Source organism: Haliotis asinina, chromosome 16 (assembly GCF_037392515.1).
Source record: "Haliotis asinina isolate JCU_RB_2024 chromosome 16, JCU_Hal_asi_v2, whole genome shotgun sequence".
NCBI lineage: Eukaryota > Metazoa > Mollusca > Gastropoda > Lepetellida > Haliotidae > Haliotis > Haliotis asinina.
In genome coordinates, this window is record NC_090295.1 from 20,156,228 (window position 1) to 20,176,811 (window position 20,584).

The following is a 20,584-nucleotide window of genomic DNA, read 5'->3' on the forward strand; positions in this document are numbered from 1 at the left end:
ATATAATTGTGAAATTATTTAACACAAACTATTGAACTATATTCTTAAACGAAACAACCATGTTCGTTCAGTGGGTAAACAGTCCTGGACAAACTGAAACCGGTTTGAGAAACAAGGCGAACAGTAAGCTAATACACCCTAAATGCGTAATAGAATAGTCGAAAAAGACCACTGGCGCGGTCTATTATTATCAAAAGGGTAATATAAATGTATTATTCCCAACTGGTTTCGGTGTCAGTTTTCCAGTTTCACAATCAAACACTGTTCATTTCCTGTTTATAGTGTGTCAACGTGTAGATTACACATGAAATGACTGTTCTTTGATTAGTTAATCATTCAGCTAATAACCCATATTAGCTAAAGACACCGCTGTTGAGAGACATATACACTTGTTGGGCTTTCTCCAGCCAAAATGGATCCCTGTGCATGGATTTGTTGTATCTGTTTATGTTTATGGTGTGTAAGTTTTGGAAATGGACTTCCAGTGAACCCAAAGGTTCGGAATCCGGCAGACGATGCTAAAGCAGATAATGCAATTGATTCAGACAATTTGAAACCACTCGAAAACGACCAGAGTAAAGAAAATGCTCTAAAGTTCGAACCTTTGAAAGACATACGCAAAGACGAAAATCTATCCTTGGATAAGCTCAAACCAGTCGACCATATCGATGCAGTAAAGATGGAACAAGATGGACATATCAACAAAGAGTATCATAAAGAACTATTTTTAGGCAATCACGAGGAGTTTGAAAAGGATGGAGAAGACTCGACGGCAAAACTGTTGGATATCTTCACGAGGTAACAGGCTTTCAATTGCAGCGTCTCCACATGACAGCTTGTTTGTCGTTAGAGTAATAGAAATAAACAATGCTGAGTGAGATGGTGTGGGCACAGGTACTACACTACAGATGTGTACCCAGGTAGTTTTTGTATTAAAAATTTACCCTGATCACAGTCAAGCTACAGAAATGTATCTGTATACTAAATGGCCGAGAAGTCCATGTTTCCCATGAGTCCTGACAATGCAGGTAGATGGTGTTTTCGGGAGCACCTCTAGAATACAGCACCACAAGGTCTTGTGACTGTGACGACCTAACCCTAACCCTAACCCTTATCACCTACTATTATGTAAAAGTGCATTATGACATGTACTTAAAGTTTATGGTGTTGTATTATGTAGGTAGACCAATTTTCCTGTTAGTATCCTATGCCTGACATGGTGTTCCTTTCCCTGAACTACGATATACCCCAGTACTTCAGTCTTGATGAGTTGAGATGTGCGAGAGGTACAATGTCAGTACCCAGGACCCTTGGAACTTCACGATAGTTCCTCCACAGCAACCCAAAGATGATGATCTTCATATGATAGCTACATTAACACTGTGTTGCTGGTCAACCCACTCTATGATCACTGTATAAAACTTCAGCTGTGAAGCTTCAGTCATAAGCCAAATTGCTGAATCTTCAAAAAATTCTGTGACAGGTCCTAGTGATCAAAACTACAAGAGTGGGGCACACCAGTTTGCCTCTCATGAGCATTGCTATACCTGAACCCCCTGAACCCGTGAAGGTCCGGGGTATAATATGCCTTCAGCAACTCATGCTTGCCATAAAAGGCGACAATGCTTGTTGTAAGAGGCGACTAACGGGATCTGGTGGTCAGGCTTGCTGACTTGGTTGGGACATGTCATCGGTTCCCAATTGCGCAGATCGATGCTCATGTTATTGATCACTGGATTGTCTGGTCTAGATTTGATTATTTACAGACCGCCGCCATATAGTTGGAATATTGTTGAGTGCGGTGTAAAACTAAACTCACTCACTCCCCCAAATGTTTTGTGTTGTTTCTAGAGTGGATTCTGACAAAGATGAGCACTTGAGTGAGGCCGAAATGGAGGCATGGATTATGCAGAAGATGGAAGAACATTTTGATGAAGCTCTGCAGGAAAATGATGAAGTGTTCAAACATCTTGACCCAGATGAGAATGGTAAGTGAGAGAAACAAGAAAATGGAGATCAGTTACATGTGGTGGCACATGGTCCTGTACACAGAGCTCAGATCACAAATCAAGTGAAGTCAATCAATGTAAGGTGCAGAGAGCTCTCGGATGGGTGGCCATGTTTGGCAGCTTGAGTCCTGAGCATTTCTTGGACTTCAGCCCTGCCCCACGACGGAGCACATAAGACATGCGGTTTCTCCCTAGGCAAATGAGTTTGTTCAAAATTGCCTCTGTTCACCCAGCAGGGAATGGGCACGAGCTGGGATAAAGTCACATGACTGTAACCCTGTAGTGTCTGACAGGCAGCTTTGGTTATCCAGGGTTATAATAATCAGATTGTTTCGGTGGTGCAAGCATGTGTTGCGCATGGAGCAATCGGAATGACAAATGTGACTAATACATCACAGGAGGCTAGGGTGTATTTGAAAAAGGAAATCTTTACACTATGTTCCTTTCGCAAATCAACACTTTGAAATAATTTTGAAATATTTTTCAAATGCAATCTGTGCTAAATTTTTCTTTATAATGGGCACAGTGGGTGGTGCTGTAGCCTAGTGGTTAAAGCTTTAGCATGTCATGTGAAGGACATTTGTGATGACACCCCACCCCCCTACCCCACAATGATATTGCAAGAGTTTGCTACTCACTCACTCATATAACTCATGTAACATTATTAAGTAAATCCACAGAACTATTAGAATGAGTCAGTTATGTTGCAGTCAAGGGATTGTGTATCATTCATGTGGCGTAATGTCATGTTTTGTCCTAAAGTGGTATATGTATTAGCATTGTACCATGCTCAGAGTCAGACTGCGCCCCGTTTGATCTCAGCTGATTCTGGTAAATGTTGCATATTTGCCTGACTTTGCCACTGATAACTCGTTCAATTCCTCTAACACAATAGATTTAGTTTCCATTATATCGACAGTTTGTGACAGAGCTATGCCTTCAACAATTCATCGATCAATCATCACCAACCAGGTTGTGGTGTATTTGGACCAAGTTATAGTATTAAAATGAACTATAACTGACAGATGCTGTAAATCAATAGATTAATGTGAGTTTTATGAAATATGGTGTAATGTTGCAAAGCAGTTCAAAATGAAGTCAACAGCACACTGAAGCACTGACGTGGCTAATGATAGTGGAGCAGTTGCAGTATGCTGCTCTGTGGTGTTATGATGCAGTGCAAATTACATAGGTAATTGTTGCTGTTGCTGGTGTCTGCATCATCACCACTGCTGCCATCAAAATAATTAATACCACTATTGTCATCATAATAATTACCAGTACCACTGCTATTATCATTTTCATAATTACCACCTCAGTTATTATCATTATGATAATTATCACCACTACTATTATCATTTTCATAATTACCTTTATCACCACCACTGTGATCATAACAATAATTACCACCATTATCACTAATAAAATTTATGATTATCATCACCACTGTTATCATTATGATAGTTACCATCACCTCTGTTATCTTATAATTACCACCACCTCTGTTATCCTGATAATTACCACTACCACCATTATCATTATGATAATTACCACTACCACTGTTTTCATTATGATAGTTTCCACCATCCTCATCGCCTCTATTATTATTGTAATAATTACCTCTGCCACTATTATCATTATGATAATTACCACCACTATTGTCAAAATCATTACCACTTCCAGTGTTGTCATTATGAAAATTTCCACCATCCTCGTCACCCCAATTGTCATTATATTAATTACCACCACCATTGTCATAATAATTACCGCCACAATTGTCATAATAATTACCACCACCACCCTCATTACAATAATTACTACCACCACCGTTATCATTTTAACAGTTACGACCAGTAATTTTGTTGTTGCAGGTCTGGTGCACTGGAAGGAATACTACACACATTTCCTGCTGGCCAAAGGCTATGACGAGACCCGTGCCAAGAAACATGTACAGGACTATGATGAGATCGAACTGGATTCAGAGGGTAATACTCACAATTGACCTGAGCAAGTGATATCATGTTATCTGCTGTGTCAAAGAGTGAGTGAGTTTCGTTTTGCACCACACTCAGCTACATGTGATCTGTAAATAATCAAGGAAATGTTGCACCCACAGAAATGGATGACTGAAACAGCGAAATATAACAGTAAGTTGTTCAGTTGATCATCAGCTTTTAATGATGTACAAGATGGCGTAGATGACGAAGACTTCTGACATCTACCTGTGAACAAACAGGACAAGGTGTAGTTTCAACACAGAAGCCTCATGGAGTTATCTCCCTTGGTCTTAAACCTACAGTACATCAATACACGATGGAATCGTCTCCCTTAGTTCAATGAGCATAATGCTTTCATCGCAGTGTTTCAATCATAGGGTTGTCATAATAATTCCAATCTCTTTCTCTAGAGTCTGTCACAGTATCAAGATGTGCATGATACTGCTATATGCTATCGTCTACCGATATATGTGCTAACAATAATGTAACAGTAGTGTAACAATAATATCAACTTACGAACTGAGATAACATTTAGGAATGAATTAATTCATACACATTGATACCTAAATTCAAAGTTAAGATATTTCACTGACTATTATCTATCACTACACAATTCTTCAGTAGACGTTAAGTAATTACCCCAAAATTTCACCATGTTTATGTACACACTGCGACATTCATCAAAATCTGGGGGCGGTGGGGTAGCCTAGTGGTTAAAGTGTTCGCTCGACCTGGGTTCGATTCCCCACAAAGGTACAATGTATGAGGCCCATTTTCTGGTGTTCCCCGCCGTGATATCGCTGGAATATTGCCCAAAGCGGCGTAAAACCAAACTCACTCACTCACTCATCCAAATCTGGCATTGTAAACACTGCGTGAAACATCACGCATAATCAGTTCCAGTCATCTGCATGTAACCTTTGACCCTGGCCTATCTACTTCCGGTTAATGAAAATGCCTTGTCGTACCTAGGACAATGCTTAATTCCTACTTCTAAGCCTAATATTTCTTAAAACAACATCAGGATGTGATTTACATCCATTACATGCATCGTAATGAACTCTTAAACTGATAAATACTGCTCAGATAGCAAAACATCAGTCGATATTACTAAGAATAGATTTTACAAAGTTTGCACCGACAGTCCATTTGTAACATTATACCATTATAGCATTCCTAGTGTTTATACAAATAATATATGCATGTAAATATGATCGAGAGGGCTTCAAGGGAAATGTGTCTGGTGTTTCATTTGATTACATACCTGAAGCAGTGAAATATAACAGTAAGCTGTTCAGTCGATCATCCAGGTTTAATGATGTACAAGATGTGTAGATGACGATGACATCTGACTTCAGTCTTTGACGTCATATTTTGTGATCCTAGCTGAGACAAGTATTGTCTGTTGGCTTTTAACCAGGTCGATAAATTACCAGTTTTTTATGGGGAAGCTGATACAGCATAATTTTGTTAAAAATATGCATGTCAGTTCTAGAGGGCTAACATATTGACCAGACAATCCAGTGATCAGCAGCATGAGCATCGATCTGTGCAATTGGGAACCAATGATGTGTCAACCATGTCAGTGAGCTTGACCACCGATCCCGTTAACTGCCTCTTACGACAGACATACTCGCCTTTTATGGCAAGCATGGGTTCCTAAAGGCCTATTCTACCCCGCACCTTCAAAGGTATGTGTCAAAGAGAATTGGGGGAAAGGCCATCTGCATCTGCTTATAAATTGCAGTTTCACATGCAGAGGTTGTACTATCCCTATTGGATAGTGGACAAACCCTTTTGGATAGTGGACGAACAGAGACCAGTTCTCTTTGATTCTCTTTTGATGTTCATCTGACCAATGCACCCTTCATATCATTTGAGAAATAGGATGCCTTTATTGATAAGATATTGGTACACCTCTGGCCAGTGTTCCCTTCATACTGTTTGAGAAATGGAATGCCTATATTCATCAGATATTGATACACATCTGGCCAATGTGCTTTAATATGGTTTTAGAAATATGATACCTGTATTTAACAAAAGCTGTTTATCTGTCCAATGCGCCCTTCATATTGTTTGAGAAGTAGGATGCCTGAATTGATCAGATTTTAATGTTCATCTGGCCAATTCTTATGTTATTGAGTGCAAGTGATATTTAAGGTGATAACGTTTCAGCCAAGGAGGAGCTAGTCCGCTACAAGTTCCGCTGGACAGATGCTGACATTGATCCGGCTGACAACCAGTTAAACAAGACAGAGTTCCTGGGGTTCCGACACCCGGAGCAGAGTGACAAGACGATCAGCACCATGGTCTACAGCATCATGAACAGTATGGGTAAGTTGAGTCAAGCACATGGAAGTAATGGTGGACAGATTAACATTCTTTTTGGTAGAGATTGTCCTGGGGGTACTTATATGCATTTTCTGCTGCCGGAAAATTTCATGTGACAGTTGTATCAATGTTATAATAAAATATTGTATGATCAACAAAAAGTCTTTTTTTTTGTTCATTATACGACCCCTCACCACGTGGAGTCACCCCTCTGGCATGCATGCGCAGGCAACCAGACAAACATCCAAGCCCGTATTATCATTCCTTCTGCTGTCACTGTTCTGATAAGACATGTGTGCTGGAAAATAAAGACAAAGTGAGAGTTCAACTCTATGCATACTCCGAAGATGTCTGAGTCTTCCTCGACTGTATGTATGGTTTATTTGTTCGTTAGTAGGAACAGAACGTTTTATTAAAACGTGAAGTTGAGTTGTTTGTCTTTGACAATTGTATTTGTGTTGGCTTTCCTGTGGGTCACACTTGTGTTGCTTTCCCATGGTGGGAAGTCAGTGCCCCCACGTGTTGAAATATTGCATCTATTACAGATTAGTTCATGTCGCGGGTGTCCATGTAATTTTCAATGTTTTGTACATGTTAATTATGTGCTGCTGTGTAGGCCATCAACTTATGCTTGAGATATTGGCTTTCAGGTTTTTAGGGCGTGTTCCACTTATGGTCCCAACATTTCCCTGCAAGACAAGCACGATAAATGTCTGTGCTGCTTAGAGAAGGCGGGCCATGTGTCCGAGGTGTGTGAATTGTGTTTGGGCTTCTCCCCCCGAGCCCCTGGAGAGCGGTGGATTTTCTCTTTTACAAAGAGTTGCAAGAGGTAGATGGGGAGCTGACAGAGCTTCCCCTTCTAAGACTAAGCGAGCCGAGCATGATAAGGCTAAAGAAGTCTAAATCTAGCGGTAAAACTAAGCCTGCCCCTACGTAGCAGCCCTCTTCATCCCAGTCTGGTCAGTTTGACATGTCAGTTATCACAGCAGCACATGGATTCGGTAAGTCCTTCATCCATGAGTTGGTTGGAGGTCTCCAGAAGGATTAGTGTGTAATCACTTTGGTCACCCTTGGGGGAGGCTCAGGTTCCTCGGGGGCCGCTCCGGCTGCCAAACAAGGCTGTTTGGTTGTACCTTTTGCCCAGTCTGGCTCCTGGGAGGCACACTGGACCTATAAGGAGGTCTATCGGAATGCTATGCAGCAGGTTAGGGCGGTGGTCCATGCAGCTTACCTCTCCTCATTACAGAGGTCCCCGAATGTAGTTCTCTTTCGTTAGCTGTCCGAAGTGCAGGCCCACCTGACCCGCATGGGGATGCGGCAGCTGTGGCTGTCCGCCCCGACCACCCTGTTAGACACGCAGGCTTTTCCCGCGAGGCAGTCCCAGTCACTTCCACTGTTGCACAGGACTACTCACGCCCTCTTGCCTCATGTCCAAGTGGATGGTTGCCTCTCCCTCTTCCTACCGGAATTGGAGAAGGCAATGCAAAATCCTTGGGTTCTGTCCACTATTCATGTAGGCCGTCTACCAATGTGGCAGCGAGGCCTGCCTGAGCATAAGTCCGTGCTGTCCAGTCCGATCAAGGCGGGTATTCTGCGAGATGAGGTTCAGGCTTTGCTGGACAAGCGGGTTCCGTCCCATTCTCAACCTCAAGGGGTTGAACCGCATGATAGAAGTTCCATCTTTCAAGATGTAGACACTTCGCTCAGTGATCCCCACTGTTCAACCCAGCGTTTGGCTCATGTCGATCGACCTCAAGGATGCGTATCTTCGTGTGCCAATACACCCCATAATTCAAGCTGTTCCTCCAGTTCTGTTACGACGAGGTGTGTTACCAGTTCACGGTGCTCCCCTTTGGCATCTTGATGGGATGGGGTGGGGTGGATCATCAACCTCAAGAAGTCCGACCTGGTACCCACCCAGGACTTGGTTTTTCTCAGTGCAAGGTTCACAACACATCAGGGTCTAGTGTCTTTGTTGCCCGACCGGGTCAGCAGAGTACAGGAGATGGTGTCTTCCTTCCTCTCACAGCCACAGGCACCCACGCGAACTTGGCTTCGTCTCTTGGCTCACATGGTGGCGACCATCTCTGGTATGGCGGGGCAGTTGAGGATGCGCCCCATACGGCAAGCTTTGATGAGTCTGTGGGCTCACTCAGAGGATCTGGAGAAGTGTCTCACTGTTCCCGGGTGGTTGTCTCCTCACCTTCAGTGATGGACTGATGTCGGGAATCTCTCCAAGGGGGTCCCTTTGGAGCTCTCGACGCCAGATGTTACAGTTCAAACCGATCCATCCCTCACGGGTTGGGGGGGTGCGTTCTGGGCGGTCCGAACACTGCCAAAGCCGAAGCCAGTCTTCACATCAATGTCTTAGAACTGAGAGCTGTGCAGTTGGTTTTTGAGATCATGTCGGGGCCAGGTGGTTCATCTTCAGTTGGACAACCGTACAGCCATGACTTACATCCTGAAGCAAGGCGGTGTCACGAGCACTCCTTTCGGATTTACTACTCTGGTGCAACAAGTACGACTTTCAGGTGATTGCAGTTCATCTCCTGGGACTGGAGAACTTGCGTGCAGATGGTCTTTCTCACCGGATCCTGGCCCCACACGAGTGGATGCTTGGTCGATGGATATTCAGAGTTATCTCCCAGTTGTACGGATCATTCCAGCTGGATATGTTTGCATCTGGCAGGACGAATCAGATACCCGTGTTTTGCTCTTGAATACCAGACCAGAGGGCGTTGGCATGCGATGCCTTCCTGCTGGATTGGACGGGACAGGTTCCTTGGGTCCTTAGCTGCTTGTGCTTCTGGCACGGCTTTGGCCGTCACAGAGCTGGTTTCCGGTAATTCTCAGCCTCAGGTTCTATTACCTTTGCGATATTCTCATCTTCTCACTCAGAACGGCACGGCACGCCACACCCCAATCCAAGGGTTCAGTGGGTGTCTTGACCTCTGTCAGGTCTAGCCTCGAGGCATGCAGAATTCCTGCAGCAGTTGCTTTGAGGCGGGATTTGACAAACGTTCAATATGAGGATAGGTGGTCTTGCTATGCGTGCTGGTGTTCAGATTGGGGGATAACATGTCCCTTTTCAGCGGATTTAGCCCAAGTAATGGAGTTTTTGCAAGCTCGTTTGGAAGAAGGCTTGGCAGCTTTGACCTTTCGTTGCTTCTCCACCGCTATTTCCACCTTTCACACCCATATCGATGGTGCTCTTCCGGGGCAGCACCCTCTCGTGCAGCACTTTTTAGCTGGCGTGGATCGGTTCGACCTGCTGTCAGGCGTAACAGCCCACCTTGGGATTTGTCAATCATGCCTGATTGGCTGTCCGGTCCTACTTTCTCACGTCTATCGGCTATTTCCATTCAGCTGTTACCATGGAGGGCCGTATTTCTGGTGGTGATAACATCTGGGGGAAGGGTGTCCTCTAGGAAACTGTCTCTATTGTTTAAGTGAACATCTGACTGGAAAATGCTCTCATAGTGCTACTATTTGCTTTGCCGCACTCAGCAATATTACAGCTATATGATGGTGTCCTGTCTGGACCAAACAATCCACTGATGAACTGCATGGGAATCAATCTGAACAGTTTGGGAACTGATGACATGGGTCAACCAAATCCTCGAGCCTAATCACCCAATCACATCTGTTAGTCGCCTCTGACGTCAAGCGTGGATTACTGAAGATCAGTTCTAACCCTGATCACAGGTCTATTCATCTTTGAATCAAATCCTAGATTTACATAATAAGTAAATGAAAAGTGGTCTCTGAAAGTTAGACAATTGTTTTGAAGTCAGTTGGTTGATAATCACGGCTTAAATAATCGTTGCTTGGACAAATGACAGTAAAATGGTATTTGTCTTCTAGACCTCCGTAACAGTAGGGACATAATTCATGAGTCATCAGTTTGTGTTTAGAATAAGGCACTAATGAAGATTGGTGGTGTTGCAGACTCAAACGAAGACGGCACTTTGTCACTGTCGGAGTTTATAGCACTGCCCCCTGGTGATGTGGAAGGAGATGACTTTCGTGAGATGGATGCCCACTGGCAGGAGGAGCGCAAAGCTGAATTTAATGACGCCATTGATCTAGACAAGGATGGAAAGGTCACTGCAAAGGAACTCAAAGTAAGTGTCTTATTGTGTATATCTAGGTACTACGTCATTTCATTGTGGCATCACAGTAGATTTTACCTTGTAATTTTGTGCAAAATCAGACCCACATAAATGAGTATGTTTAGTTTTACACTATACTCAGTAATATTCCAGCTGTATGGAGACAGTCTGTAAATGATCGAGTATAGACCACACAATCCAGTGATCAACAGCATGAGCATTGATCTTCACAATTGATCACCCAATCCTGTTAGTCACCTGTTATGACACTAATGATCAGCTAAAGATCATTTCTAATTTTTATCTTCACGAATTAGGCACACGAAAGCCACAATCACTGATTTGAATCCCTGTTTATCCCAATGGTTTCTTGAATTGATCGAACCATTCCTGGCATTGTGGGTTTCCCAAAGTGGTAAACGTCAAAGACCGTCATCTCTACATGCTTTCTTCTCTCCTTAACTTGACCAGCCCAACTTGACATCACTACTGTCAAACTAAACTCACTCAATACTAGAAAAGGAAACACCTATAGCCAGAGCGACCAACTATCGCAATAGCATCTTGCAATAGTTTTCTCTCTCCAGTATTCATTCCTTAATAATTATAGTGAACAAATCCGTTACATCCTGTATTTTGCGCTGCACATTATATCAACAGAAGTCAATTACTAAACCATCAATAGTCCTACAAACTATCGATGCATCAATTGTTTTTCATTTCAATCCTCAGTTAACTGTTATCTGAGACTGAACAATTGTTATTCATCAATAGTTTAATGCATCATTACAGCCCTACTTAATACTGAGAGTCCTGAATATCTGACAAAATGTCATTGCAACTTGAAAGCTTGTAAAAGTAACCTTTTTTGAACTAGCAGAGTGTGATTTTCAGGGTTGCCCACACATATAGCTCATAGTTTCCAATGGAAGCTGCTCGTGATCTGCTGCATTTACTGGTGGTTGGCAGCTCACCAAACTCAATCATGATGTCTATATTTAGCAAGGTTTTGTGGTAGTATGTATTTAAGTCAAACGTTGCAAATGTGAGAACAATTGCTTCAAGCTCGTTGTTGCTGTCTCAGTCAGATGTTGCTTCATTGGCTGCAAACCGTACTTGACCCATGAAGACGCTGGTCAGAATTAGTCTTTAGCTTCACATTACTGTTGTAAGGGGAGACAATCGGGATAGGCAGGTCAGGTTGGATGACTCGGTTGATATATCATCATCATGTTGATGGCTGGATTGTCTGGGCCAGACTTGATTATTTACATACAAATGGAATATTGCTGAGTGTGATGTTAAATACCAACCAACCAAACAAACAAAAACCCTAATCAGTTTCTGTTCACTGATAGAGTTTGCACTTGCAGGCATATCTGGACCCACGTAACCCAGTTCAAGCACTCATGGAATCAAGAAATCTGATCTCTCTTATGGACGAGGATAAAGACAAGATGGTGTCCAAGGATGAAATGCTGAAACACAAGGACATCTTCATCTCCAGCAAGATCGTTGACTTTGCAGCCAACGTACATGACGAATTCTGAAAACATTAGGCAACAAATGATATTTTTGTAAATATATGAAATTCTTATGAATATATCCCTCTGACACGTAATTGCAATGCTGTTTGTGAGTCCACATGTTTTGCATGCATGAGAGTTTTAAGTTAATGGACAACAAGGAAGAAAGGAAACACAAACCCTTGAACTTTAGAGATTTTATCCAAGCTAAACCTGTGGATTCAGAGACAAGTTTCAAGTTAAAGCAATCAAGTGTTAGAGGTATTATTCCAAGAATTTTTATCATTGTTGATAATTTATGGGCACGTGAGAATGAGTCAGTGGTATAAACTCAAACACACACACGTATATTTTTTTAGGGTGGGTGGGGTGGATCAAGCAGGGGAGGGGAGGTTGGGTGTTCAAGGGGTTTATACCTCCCCTGTTTGAAAATGAATAAGGACCACATTGAAGGTAAAGTTTTGCATTGGCAGCGCCGTGGAAGGGTTCAGGGGATGTGAAACAGTGACACACACACACCTTTAAAAATACCTGGATCCGTCTATATATATTGAGTATCTGAGAGGGGCTTTTCTGCAGTTGGCAAACTGTCATGATTTGACATCTGTTGAAGATTTGATGGTATTGTTTGTAGTTACAGACTTTGAAGATTATGCAGGTTTTATATGTCACAATGAACCAACAATTTGCTGTATTTGGTAAATCAAATTGTCCTGTTTATCATATTGTTTTGTTTGATAAACAACGATGTGGTAGTAGCTGTATGCGATCAAAATTTCCTTTTAATTTTGTTTCCATATCAGAGATGGAATATCAAAACATCTCAAATGCCTCAGATCAAGATATTTTTTTAAAAGAGAAATTACAGATTTTTAAGTATAAATTTGATTTATATTTATGTTTTAGCTAGATGTGATCCCTCTCTGTGTAATTATCTTGTAGTACCTCCACAGGGGGTAGTATGTTAAAATTCATAATCAATGAATCTTGAGGCAGTCTCATACTTGTAATCAATTCATAATCAATGAATCTTGATGCTGTAAACAAGATAATCTATTGGTCTGTTGTATAATGTCAGACCTTAGTTCTTGTCCAGCCAAATTTTGAGCATGTGGGATATCATTTTGATTGGTGTAATGACAGTTGGAAGATTAACAGTGGGTTTTTAATGTTTTTGATGCTTTAAACTGGGGCTTGTAATGCAAGTACCTGTACTGACAGTGGTTGAGGTGACTGATGGAAGGTTTCAAATATAGTGCCCTTGGCTGGCAGTTTGGGAAAAAAAATCAAATGCTGTTAAAAAAATGGATTATTAAAATGCCCATATTTTTGGTAAATTATGAGGAATTTGAAATGTTTTCAATTCAAATTCTTGCAATCAGTTGCTGAAGGCTTCGACCAATGAATGGGTTTTGTGGGTCTTTAGGTTGTGACTGTACATTTTGCAGCTGCTAATTTTAGCATTGTATGCCTTTGTATCTTTCCAACAGCATATAGTTTTCTTCTAATGGTTTTGAACAAACCTCTGTGTTTCACAGTGTGTTGTAGCAGCATTTAAAGTATTGCAAAGAGATCTCATACTTGTAATCAATGCAACTGGAACCACTGGTATAATCTCCAGTCTCGTGAGTATTAGATCTTACACTTTTGGAAATACAGGGCTCCAGATGAAGGCTGTTTCACAAGTTGTTCACTGGTCACGAAGGGGGCGAGACTAACATAAACAAACATCGAAGGCACATCAACCCATGGGTGACAAGGGACCAGTGAACAACATATTTATTTTATCGAACACCTCAATGTTAATTTTAACTGTTTGAAGCATGGGTATTGGATTGTATACTTTAGCCAACCTGTGTGAATCAAATGATTCGAATCTTGCATCTAGCTGTTTTTCTCTACAGGTATTATCTGAGTAAAATCTTCTTCGCAGGAACTGTATTTGAATGTTTTGTCTCAATTTATCTCATTGGAATGTGAGGCAAACCTTTCTGTAACCATTTTGCAGATGACACAAGAAAAACAAATTTAGGGTTTTCTCCCTTCCATGAATTTGCATTCTCAAAACTTTGGTAATTGCTGTGCATCATGTGTGGTTCAGTGTTATTCGAGATAAAAAAGTACTACCATGAAGTACCACATGAATTGCCATTGCCAGGGGGTACATTGTAATGTACCTTGCTTGTAGGAGGGGTATATGGCAAATAACAGAAGATGACATTTAAGAGTGAGGTGAGATAATGGCACATGTTCAGAGACAAAATATGCATGATATGATAAGAAAGAACTTAAAACATAGCAGATAATCACCACAACAGTGGTTTACAGAAGCATGTATCTACATAGATATTGTTTTATTATTGGCCTGTTTATGCAAGCATAGCAATGTTGTGCTGCATATATGAAATGAAACACAAGATGGCTAATATGCTGTTAAAAGTACATTTTCCTGATGTTGAAAAATTATCTGGAGCCCTGGAAATAACAACCTGCTGTCTTCCTGGCTAATGATCGCACCACAACAGTGGTTTACAGAAGCATGTATCTACATAGATATTGTTTTATTATTGGCCTGTTTATGCAAGCATAGCAATGTTGTGCTGCATATATGAAATGAAACACAAGATGGCTAATATGCTGTTAAAAGTACATTTTCCTGATGTTGAAAAATTATCTGGAGCCCTGGAAATAACAACCTGCTGTCTTCCTGGCTAATGATCGCAGCCAATTTGTTACCTTTTACGCTGTTCTGTCCCTGTGTCTTTTGGAAGAGACAGTTAGTAATGAGTATTTTTGTAGCAAGACATGAAATCCTGTAGATAGACATCCTTACCTTGTCAGCTTGTTGGTCATATGGATGAGGCATCTGACTTACGATCTGTGGTTTGAATCCAAGCAAGGCACAAGACAATTTTATGGCCTCAACCTGTAGATGTATTGCCAATTGTTTAAAAGGCAATGTAACATGCTTACAGAGATAGAAGCAGTTACTTGTTTTCTTGTCCTGAGAAGCATCTAACTGGATATGGTGGTCAGGCTTGCTGACACATGTCATCGTATCCCAGTTGTGTAGACTGACTCATGCTGTTGATCACTGGATTGTCTGGACAGGACTTGATTATTTACAGATGACATATAGCTGTAATATTGCTGAGTGTGGCGATAAGCAGCACAGGTTTCACAAGAACTTCATCCAAACCAGTATCCTCTGGCTTGTGACAGGATAAAGAGGTCATTTTAGCACAGAGCCAGTGTTGATTTTAGCTTTTGTGAATATTACCAGGAAGTCCATTTTTTTAAGTTGGTGCTTCATGTCCTCGTTAGGGGTAATACATACCTTTATTGTTACAGATAATATTGGCCAGTCCCAAAGAGGGATTTGCATTTTGTTCTGTCTCTTAAAGGGTTAAGCCTGTGGATGGACGGACGGATGGATGGATGGATGTTTTTTTGTTATTTTTGGACTATTTATTGGAATATATTGTGTTTTGAAGAAATATGACACGAGTAGGTGGATATGTTCATACACTTACGTAGAAATCTGGACTGACTTGCACAAAGCAATCCTAGTGCTACTTGTGTAACTAGTGTAACTCCCATTCTGCAACATAGGCTTGAGATAGTCGTAGTGCTAGGATTGCCTTGTACAAGTGTGCTCTGAGGTATTAATGAAATTTGTACATAATCAAAGGAAGGAGAAACAATAATTGTTGGGAACTTAGTTTTAATGTTAATTGTTTTGGGGATTATTTTTGAACTTCGGCTTTGATGAGGAACGTTTTTGTCTTTACTTCTCAAGGGACAATGATATTTAGACATTTAACACATATGTTTGTTACTACTGGTTTGAAATATGTTGTTGTCTACATTCCACCTTAGATTTTGCATGCATTCAGAAGGCTGTTTTGTTAGCGCACCTTATGTTATATCCAGCAAAAGTTTTACGATTTTGAAAATGAATTTATTCAAAATTCAGTATTACCTAAAGTGAGTCACAAGTATGTTGTTTTATGTGGGTAAGGTTTATATGCTGCATCAAGCTCACAAAGTAATGCATAAATTGTACATCATTTTATTAGCAATTGTAAACCAAAAGTTACTGTGTTCTGTAATGTGATTGGTTGAAAAACATGATTAAATGGTATTAGATTCACCGCGTATTGACACGTAAACAATTGTTTTGTTGTGTCATCAACAGTGGTGACGTCATTCAAATCATATTGTGACGTAAAGTTAGAATGACGTCACAAATGAGCAACTCCAGATGCTACCATGAGAACCAGCTGAAACGGCCAGCTGATGACACTTCACTGCTGTGTCCGTATTCGATGTAAACGAGTGCAGACACTAAAACCCCTTTGGTTTACTTTTGTGTTTACAATGTCAATAAACATCATGTGTTGGTCAATTTCCGGGTGTTATTGAGTATTTGAAGCACGGGAATGCATTTGGAACCGATGTTTAAATTAAGTCATGCACATCTCATTCTCAGGAACTGCTTGATATTTTCTAAGGTGTGTAATGGAAACATGACAAGTCTTCGGTTGTTTTCACAGAAGTATGAAATACACTCCTGGAAGAAAGTCATGCATTGAAACAGGCCATATTTGAAATATTAAATTAATCAGTGAGATGTATATTGACTTGGAGTAGCCACACACTGCTTTGTAATATTCACTTCTTCCTTGCATTTTGTAATCTAGAGTAAGATGAAAATCTGGTTCAGGATTGATTTTCAGCAACCTATGCTTGTCACTATTTCTTGACACTATCATCAGAATCAGGTATACCTGTTGCAAAGGTTGATGCTCATGATCACTGGATTGCTTGATCCAGATTAGATTATTTACAGACCACTGAGTGTGGTGTTAAACAATAAATACATAACAACATGCTTTAAGATCAGTGTTCATCTTGAGGTATTAATAGGCTGATGTCATGGATATATTTATATATATAATGCTTCTTTCCAGAGGTATATTTTTGTTCTTGAACTGATATTAGGCGAAAAGGTTGTAGTTTCTAACAAATACTCATGCTTACTACTGGTGTTGAATTGCTTATTTTGTAAAAATGATTGTATTTATGATGGCCATCCTGCTGTGCTTCTAATTTGAATAAATCCTTTGAGGAACCATGCCTGGCACTATTTCTTAGCAGATGATATCAGTAATTTTCCAAACAACCTGCTCTTGTGATTTGTATGAAGGAGGTTCCACGGAGCTATTCTGACTTGGAATTCCTCTGGGTTGCGCAGTGTAGTGAAAATGACCAGTCTTCTTACATGTGAGCAAAGCCAGCAAAGGCTGGCAGCATAAAATAGCGCCACCATCAAAGATATACACCCATTTCTTCAGTGGGTTGTGCTCTCACATCTTGAACCCGATGTTGAACAATTGAACATTTTAAGCGCAACTCCTGGTCTATCAGACAGCTCTTCGCCTTCATTCCCCCTTCCAGCTTCCGGTTCAATGGAGTGAAGGAACAGGAGAGTATTATTCCATATGGAATACTTACAGTTACCTCCCCTTCTTCATTTGCCCATTATGCCAGAAGTGTTTTTATGTAGAATAAATGTTACGGAAATTCTAACAATAGAGACGACAGATAAGACAAATAAACTCCAACAGGTTCATGATAAAATTAGGCAAAATGGTATTTCTTTTTCATTTCTGCTCATTCTTGTTCTGTCACTTTGTTCAACTGGAAGCTGGCAGGGGTAATGGAGGCGAAGAACGATCTGAATACAAGTGGTGCTTAAAATGTTGAATAAAACATATTTCACACGGATAATTATATAACATGGGGTAGGAAATCTGAGCACAACCAAGTGAGCAAATGGGAAAGTACCTTTGATGGTGACGATATTTTATTTTGACATGAAAAATATTTTTCGATCCCAAGCAAGGGAAGTACGTTGCCAACCTTTGCTCGCATAAAGGAAGACTTGTCATATTCGCTATGCTGCGAAACCCTGTTTGCGCTACAGTGTGCCTGTGCTCAGGGGAACATGCATACAATACTGGGGGCCTATTCTGATGGCCAAACCTGCATGTAGAAAGACTTGAGGTACCAGGTGAGTATTCTAATGGCCAGATCCTCATGGAGACATGCATGAGATACCATGGGTCTAGCCTGATGGCCAAACCCTCATGGAGACATGCATGAGATACCATGGGCCTAGTATGATGGCCAAACCTGCATGGAGAAAGACTTGAGGTACCACTGGCCTACTGTGATGGCCAAACCCTCATGGAGACATGCATGAGATACCATGGGCCTAGTCTGATGGCCAAACCCTCATGGAGAAAAACGTTATGTACCAGGAACCTATTCTAATGGCCAAAACCTCTTGGAGACATGCAGGTGGTACCAGGGGTTGATTCTGATGGCCAAACACTCATGGAGACATACATGAGGTACCATGGGCCTACTTTGATGGCCAAACATTCATGGAGACGTGGATGAGGTACCACAGGCTATTCTGATGGCCAAACACTCATGGACACATGCAGGAGGTACAAAGGGTTTATTCTGATGGCCCAAACGTCTTGGAGACATGCATCAGGTAGCAGGGGGCTAATTTGATGACCCAACCCTCATGGAGACATGCATGAGGTACCAGGGACCCATTCTGATGGCCAAAACCTCATGGAGACATTCCCAAACCCTCATTCAGGGAGTCATGCATGAGGTTCTAGAGAGCTATTCGGATTTGGAATATCTCAAGGGAACAAGCTTGATGCATAAATTCTGACAAGGAATCATGATTTGTATAAAGAACAAAGATGAAGAATGGTCTTGGTAATTTTAATAATCATGTAACAGATGAAGCAATGGAAGCTGACAGTATCAGCTTCATGAGTAAAGTCTACAACAATGTTTTTTGATCGAGGAGTCACATGAGAACATCCTCTAGCCTTCATTTGTTCATGCAGGTAAACTCATCATTCTGCTGAATGAACACCTTGTATAAAATTATTAAAATTTAAATATTTTAGATATTTAAATACTTACCTTACCATTAACTTAACCTGAACTATTTTGATATTTTGATATTTTTCGGTAACGACATTTTTCTCAGGAACTGGTGTTATCTGCCATTACAGATATGGACATTACAACATTTTTGTAGTGATCCTGGACGAAGATCACAAGGAGGGGTGCTTCTTAAAAACATCTAAAAATGTTAAAGATGAAACTAAAATAAAGTTACAAGACAAAACTTGAGTTGAATGTGCATTGTACATAAGAAACTACATACTGTAATGTTTTACAAGTCTGTCTGCTTATTTCAGTGGAAACAGTATTCCAGAGACTGGAAGTAATTGGATTGAAGATTATATTGCAGAAAAAGTGCTGGGCTTTTAACATACCCTTTGTTCTCAACAAAAAGTGTTACAGTATTTCTGAGCCGAATGGAATCTAAAACACAGTTCTCAAATTCAGTTCCATACCAAACTTTTTTTTTCTGAACATGTTTGAGCTCAGGAATGGTTCATTTTCCTGCCACTGGGCCCTTATTCTCGAAACATTCATAGGCCTAAGAATTCTTAACTTAAATTCTTAACACCAATGTGTCACAAATGGGCTTAAGAAGTTTGTAGGCCCAGGAATATCTGAAGAATAGCTAACCTGTCACCCTGAACAGAACTACATAAGTCTGTGGTGAGTAGAAGAGTAGATAAAAGGATTTGTGGAATATATTAACAATAGAGCAAGGTAGTGTGCTATTCTGATGTGTTCAACACTCTCATTCCTCTCTGTCGTGGTGTCAACTTCACTTTCCCACCCTTGCTGCGCATGTTCACTGGACTCTTTGCGGAAAACGTGTCATCAATGTCATCCTCTGACCCATCTCCACCTGAAGCACCAAAAAAAAAAAAAGTGATTTGCAGTTCTTGTGGCTGACATGAGCGAGTGACCGGCACATCCATGCGCTGTGACACACAAAAAAATTACATGACTGTTATAAAGGGATGTTACTACATCACTGGATGCTATTGATCACTGGATTGTGTTCCTGACTCAATTATTGTTAGACTGCGATTTAGCCGGAATATTACTGAGTGTGACATTCACTAACAAGGAAACAAACAAGCAAACCAGACAATCCATTGATTGACATAAACACTCATCCATGAAAGAAGAAAAGTGACATACTTTTGACAATCATCAAGCCTGACAACTTATTTGTCTGTAATAAAGGGATTTTCTTCCCTATCTACGTTAGCTGTCACCAGTCATATGATGGCAATCTGCAAATAATCAAGTTGTCACCAGACAATCCTTGAAAATCCAGGTTAAAATTGATCTTCAGTAACCTATGAGGTCATTATCGCGATTGGGTGGTTGACGTTGTATCCCAGATGCATAAAGTGATGCTCATGCTATTGATCACTGGATTGTGTTCCAGACTTGATTATTGATAGACTGTGATTTAGCTGGAATATTACTCAGTGTGACATTCACTAACAAGGAAGCAAACCAGACAATCCATTGATTGACATAAACAATCATCCATGAAAGAAGGAAACAGTGACATACTTTTGACAATCATCAAGCATGACAACTTATTCGTCGCCTAAAAAGACAAGCTCATACACTTC

The 20,584-nt window shown here is 40.9% G+C and overlaps 2 protein-coding genes across 2 annotated transcripts in view; one reads left to right on the plus strand and one right to left on the minus strand.

Moving 5' to 3' along the window:
* Positions 1 to 264: 264 nt before the first annotated feature.
* On the plus strand, positions 265 to 17,115 carry LOC137268426 (45 kDa calcium-binding protein-like). Its single transcript, XM_067802995.1, has 6 exons — positions 265 to 798; positions 1,852 to 1,988; positions 3,881 to 3,994; positions 6,182 to 6,340; positions 10,286 to 10,461; positions 11,823 to 17,115. Exons 1-6 carry the CDS (start codon positions 413 to 415, stop codon positions 11,997 to 11,999), a joined length of 1,149 nt encoding a protein of 382 aa, XP_067659096.1. The 5' UTR covers positions 265 to 412; the 3' UTR covers positions 12,000 to 17,115.
* Positions 17,116 to 18,771: 1,656 nt separating this feature from the next.
* The window catches only part of LOC137268851 (condensin complex subunit 1-like), a 35,449-nt gene continuing 33,636 nt past the window's right edge, over positions 18,772 to 20,584 (minus strand). The window contains exon 34 of the mRNA XM_067803418.1: positions 18,772 to 19,839. Coding sequence (XP_067659519.1) covers positions 19,706 to 19,839 — 134 coding nt within the window. The 3' untranslated portion in view covers positions 18,772 to 19,705. The remainder of the gene's footprint in view (positions 19,840 to 20,584) is intronic.